The sequence below is a fragment of the Gadus macrocephalus genome, chromosome 11 (genome assembly GCF_031168955.1).
Source record: "Gadus macrocephalus chromosome 11, ASM3116895v1".
NCBI lineage: Eukaryota > Metazoa > Chordata > Actinopteri > Gadiformes > Gadidae > Gadus > Gadus macrocephalus.
Window position 1 is genome coordinate 4656012 of NC_082392.1, and position 6000 is coordinate 4662011.

General features: G+C 41.6%; 1 protein-coding gene across 1 annotated transcript; it reads right to left on the reverse strand.

Annotated features, from left to right (window-relative positions):
- Positions 1–1562: 1562 nt before the first annotated feature.
- On the reverse strand, positions 1563–4335 carry LOC132467936 (granzyme A-like). The gene is made up of 5 exons (XM_060065521.1): positions 3464–4335; positions 3098–3251; positions 2552–2699; positions 2157–2438; positions 1563–2043 (listed from the first exon to the last, which is right to left on the reverse strand). Exons 1-5 carry the CDS (start codon positions 3522–3524, stop codon positions 1864–1866), a joined length of 825 nt encoding a protein of 274 aa, XP_059921504.1. The 5' UTR covers positions 3525–4335; the 3' UTR covers positions 1563–1863.
- Between the last annotated feature and the right edge of the window lie 1665 nt (positions 4336–6000).

Sequence of the window (6000 nt, forward strand, 5' to 3'; positions counted from 1 at the left end):
AGATGGGTTGGTTACCTGGCTGAACAGCAGTGACCACATCTGATCACCTGGTGAGATGGGTTGGTTAACTGGCTGAACAGCATTTCCGCTGCAGTCCTGTCAACATAACAAGAGAAAAAAAAAAGAGAGTATGTGCTTTATCTAGACAAGGCACTGTGGCAACCCGGCCGTTGCCAATTAAGAAGATGAGGAGCACCTGAGGGACCGGACCCGGAGACCCCTCACCCTTTTTTACCCGTTAAGTGGAGGAACTTTCGTTGTCTTTTGTTTTACCTTTTTTTAAGTGAGGTGAACGAATAAAAACCGTTGACCCGCAACCCTGTTTGGAGCGTCTCCTTGTACATTCCCGGCCGGCGACGATCGGGGTTGCCACACCACGTACATTGTAAATGGAATCCCCGTTTGAAATCGCACCCTCTCTCCGCGTGACCGCGCGTTCGGTTATTTTTTCTGTGCTTCCTAGGGCCCGAGCCCTCCAAGAAGTGACTCACAAAGCCTCAGCAAATGCTTCATCTCACGGCGCCTCACCCAGCGGTGCGAATGCCATGATTGTGAGCTGAGGTTGTTCTCAGACTTACACCCTACCCATCCAACTTGCATATTTGACAATCAGGCCTCTATTTAATAACTAAGAAAAGTTATGGGCAACATACACATGAACTTCATTGAATCTTATAAGGTACGGGCTCCATTTGACCTTTTGCCCCAGACTTGAAAAACTTGTCCACAGACTAGCTGTGTTTACACAAATTTCCATCTCCATCCCACAGAAAATGGGTAACTAAAAATGTCCTCTGTTTTAGGACCATTCCAGTTGGAGGTCACGCCCCTGTCGTTCTAGGCTCACAATAATGTTGTTTTTTTTATTATAAAAAATCGACCTATGTCCTTTAGGCCCTCTTCCTTATGAAAAAATACCCCATGTCTTTAACACATTCCAAAGTGCACCAGAACCCTAGATCACCCACCCATTATGGCACTTCCGGTTGGGCTATAGCCTCCAAACATTTCATTTTAGTAGAGTTGAATGCCCTCATTCATATAAAAGTGGTCAATAGGAGTTAAACAGGGTCCCATCCTATCATTTGCGACCATAACGTGTGTGACCATAATGTTTGAAATTCGTGTTGTGTAATAAAATATATCATTTGGTTATTTCTTAAACAGAAAATAGATTATGACAATAAAATACACATTTTTCGCTAGAAATGTTACAAACACATTTTAATGCAGAAACTAGCGTAATATTGCATGTTGCCACTGTTCTCTGGTTCTGTTCTCCTTGGAACTTGTGCAGGCGCACTGATTACTCGTTGTGCCGGAATCTTATCATGTATAATGTATATATGTATAATTTTTCGTAAGATATGTTGCATTCAATATCGTTCATTCAATTCCTGAGAATGCCGCTAAAGGCTTGATTCAGATGCTGCACACTTTGAACAGAATTTAAGATAATTGATTCTATGTCGTTGAAAAGCTTACACAAACATCAATATCAATCAATATGGGGCGCGGCAGTCCCTCCGTCCGTGAGAGTCAGCTGCCTGACGGCCGTTGTTATTCGGCCTTGTACGCCATACGTCACCTCACCCTCTTTGTCTTGAAGTAGCCTTCCACACATTGCTAGAGCAGATGGGCCTTCTAAGGCCTGGCTGTTATGAGTTTAGAACTCCTTATCAATCTATGTTAACCTTACAGCAAGTAAAAATGAATAATTACCCCTAAATATTATGATTTACATACATAGATATTGCTATAGCATAACTTTTACTACCTGATTGATTTTACTTAGCACAGATTTCATCCAATAATAAACATTAACTCGTATATCGAAACAATTATTTGAACATCATTTTGACATCATTGAGTTGGACATTCCTCAGAATAACTCTCGTTCTTCATTGTCTCATTTATCCAGTCAATGTGTTGTTTGGAAAGGAAAGCATACACTCCTGGTTTGGTCCTATTGGCACAGCCGATGCCAAAGGAAGTGATTCCTACTTGCACACCGTTGCACATCAGAGGTCCACCAGAGTCTCCCTGTAGAGAAAAAGATGACAACAGGAATGTATTCAAATCCTCTTAGCCTACCGAATCTGATAGATGATAGTGATATTGAAATTATGGATTAATTCAAATCAAACAGCTGTTACCGAACAAGCATCCCGAACGTCCGGATTCTCGTCTACAGCTCCGGCACATACCATGTCAGAAGTGATGGTATACTTGGTATTTTTATATTTGGTTAAGTTGCATGTTTCCCTTTTGATAACAGTGACATTGGCGGACATCAGATCATCTGACATCTCTTTAATACAAACGTTGACCATCCCCCAACCAGCCACCATACATATGGTACCTTCCTTGGGGTCTGGGATTGTATTTGCCAATGGCAAATACTTTATGGCCATGGTCTCTTCCACCGCTTGGCTGAGCTGAACCAAAGAAAGTACAAAGTAACTTTTATCATCAATAGTGCAACAACACATGGTAAATACACTCCTTGTGTTGGATATGATATGAATCAAATATATTATTATTATCTGACCTTAAGCAGCCAGAGATCATGGATTTTAGTGTCAGCGTTATAGCAAGGATGTTGGTATTGCCTTGCAACCGTCCGGTTCTGAACAAATCCATCCGTCTTGCTGTTTTTAACGGTGTCCACCCCAAGACGCACCGTACATATCATAGACCTAATCCAAAATAGGGTTTACTAATAAGTACCAAACAACAGCATAATACACACATCTCAACCACATAAATACTTAAGGTAGTGTATAGTAAGATCTGAGATTTGTAAGGAGAGCAGAAAGACGGCAAGATTTTTATGAGCAGAAATTAGCAGGGAGGGGCCTTATATCTGAATAGTGTCATTCTGAAGAAGGCCCCCTTTCAACCAGAAAATACATTCTCAGTGTTTCACTCATCAACATCAGAAGGATGGCGATGGGATTACTCACATATTACACCCAAATGAAAGCTCGCAAATCGTACCTACAAGCCTACAGCTTCTTACCTACAGCTTCTACCAACAACAAACGTTATTCATGTGGTGATAAGCAGAAGTGTATTATTGGATGAATGAACCTACTGGATACAGTGGGCCGCGGACAGCACCCATTTGGAAGAGAGGAGGGTACCTCCGCAGACAGGATTTCCTTTGCTGTTATACAGGAGAGCCATGTGGGGCAGAGAATGAGCCTTCACCTTCTCCCCTCCGATGATCTCAGCCTCGCCACAAGTACCTGTGGTTGAACACAGCACCGCTGAGAGATAAAGTTATCCGTACAAAAAAACAATACAACTTTTTCCAGGATTATTCTTAATTCTTAACAGGGATGCTAAACTCGTGACTCACTGACCCTGCCTGCAGCCATCCAAGATGCTCCAACTCAATGACTAAATAGTAAATCAATCCAAAAGAAAAGCTATACATACCATTTGGTGTTCTACTTACATGACTGGACATGGAGGATGAAACACAAGGTTTTAGCAAGAGCTAGCAATGAACGCGCCATAGCTTGTTTCTGATGCTAAAAGAAAGGCGGCACTGAAACACAAGATCCAGAATGAGTTGCTTATATGGTTAGATCGAAGGATGTTGGTCAACCACAGAGAGATAAACATCCTTGATGTGCCCATGCATGCGCCTGCAAGTATCATTTTATACAGAATCACAAGATCTATGTCAATGCTACACTCCACCTAGGTGACTTTTACTGGGCTCCTCCAAACCCAAGGTTGTGGGGTTGAAAGACATTCATTCAGTTTTTGTTCATTATACAGTTTGCAAATGATGATACATGGCGCTGGTGCGCCATGTTGCCTTGCAGGAGATCTCTCCCTGAGTATGGCAAGCCGATTTGACGTAAATTCGCTAGACTGGATATGTGTTGCAGATATCTGCAATTCTGTTTCGCCTGGTCAAAACTCACATTTCGGATATCCGCAACTACATTCCTCCTATCCACAATTGTCATTTCAGATATCCACAAAGACATTCCTCCTAGGCGAAATGACGTCGTTTTCGCCATTCATGTCTATGGGGTTTCTCATTGCAGATATCTACAATTCAGTTGCGGATATCCACTTTGTGAAATACGGATATCTGCAACTGAATTGTAGATATCTGTAATTCCAGTTTGAGATATCTACAATTTGATTCTGACTAGTCATAATTCCAGTTCAAGATATCTTTAATTGACCTCAATTCAAGATATCTACATGTCCCTTTTCAGATATCTTAAATTAAGTTTTGACTAGGCGAAATGACGTTGTAGATATCTCTAACTGGAGTTACGACTAGTTAAAATGACGTTGTAGATATCTCTAACTGGAGTTACGACTAGTCAAAATGACGTTGTAGATATCTCTAACTGGAGTTACGACTAGTCAAAATGACGTTGTAGATATCTCTAACTGGAGTTACGACTAGTCAAAACGACGTTGTAGATATCTATTATGAAGTTATAGATATCTTGAAAGGAGCTTTGATTAGAGATATCTACAATTGTAGATATCTGTAACTTTCATTCCGCCTAGTCAAAACTGAATTACAGATATCTGCAATTGTCATTTAAGATGTGTGACGAGTCTAATGTCTTTTTCCGTGTCGTCATTGCAGATATCTGTAATTCAGTTTCGCCTGGTCAAAACTGAATTACAGATATCTCTATCTGTCGTTTCGACTAGTCACAATTACGTTACAGATTCTTGAATCAAAATTCCAACTATTCAAAATGTAATTACGACTAGTCAGAAAGAAGTTGTTGATATCTACAATGTTAATTCCGGATAGTCAAACTTAGTCAATAAATGACAATTCGGCTTGCCATAGTGTGGAGATGGTTAGTCTAGCATGTGCACATTGATACCATCCAGACTTACTCACTAGGGTTCTCCCTACCACTTGTATATGAATGAGGGTTTTCGAAATGTTTGGAGGCTATAACCCACCCGGAAGTGACATATTTGGTGGGTGATCTAGGGTTCTGTTGCATTTGGGAATGAGCAAAAGACATGGGGTATTTTTTCATATGGAAGAGGGCATAAAGGACATACAAGATTATGCCCCGTTTACACCATCCCGCTAATGGCCGCTAATGGCCGATGGACCACCGATGTGGAAGTCGGGGTGATTCGGGTGACATCGGGCTAAAAATGTATGATCGGGTCAATTTATCGGGGTAGCATTTACACATACCCGATGTTATAACGATAACATAACGATGTATGCCAGGGAAGACACCCGAAGTGCGTTTGGCGTCATTTGACGTCATTTCGAATGACGCCAAACACGTCAAATGACGCATTTGGCGTCATTTCGGGAGAAGGCAAAGGGGAGACTGGTTTAGACTGATATTTATTTATATATTTATTTATATTACAATAGCGATTTTATAATAATAGAACGCCGGTTCTAAATGGGCGAAGTACCCTGTAATTATAAAAGTAGGACATCCATCCATCACCCCCTATTTATACCCAAGTGGCAGATTGAGGGTCTTCCTTAACACAATCTGGTCACTCACAATCGTTATTTGTCTAGGGTTCTCGAGGGTCTTTCGTGTGTTGAGGTTGCCGATATAAAGACGATAAAACACGATAAAGCGCGGAAGATTAACGAATATAGCCGATGTGCCCAGGAAAATTCCCGAACGATTTGCGATGTCTTACGTTGTACTCCCGTTCTATTCCCGATTATAGCCGATTAGCCCATAGCAACACCTGGTAACCGATTCTACCCCGATAGACCCAAAATTAACAAACATGTTCGTTCTTTGCCGATGTTGCCCGTTGTTGCCCGATCATTGAGCATTTCTTCCCGTTTCTTCCCGTTGTCTAACGATGTTCCCGGGAAGAGTAACGGTGTTTCCCGATGCAACCACGCTATTTGCCGATGTTATAACGATAGCTGCTGATTTAGCCATCGGGCACCATCGGGGCCCACTATCGGGTAGGTGTAAACAGGGCATTATCAATTTGGTTGTTCCA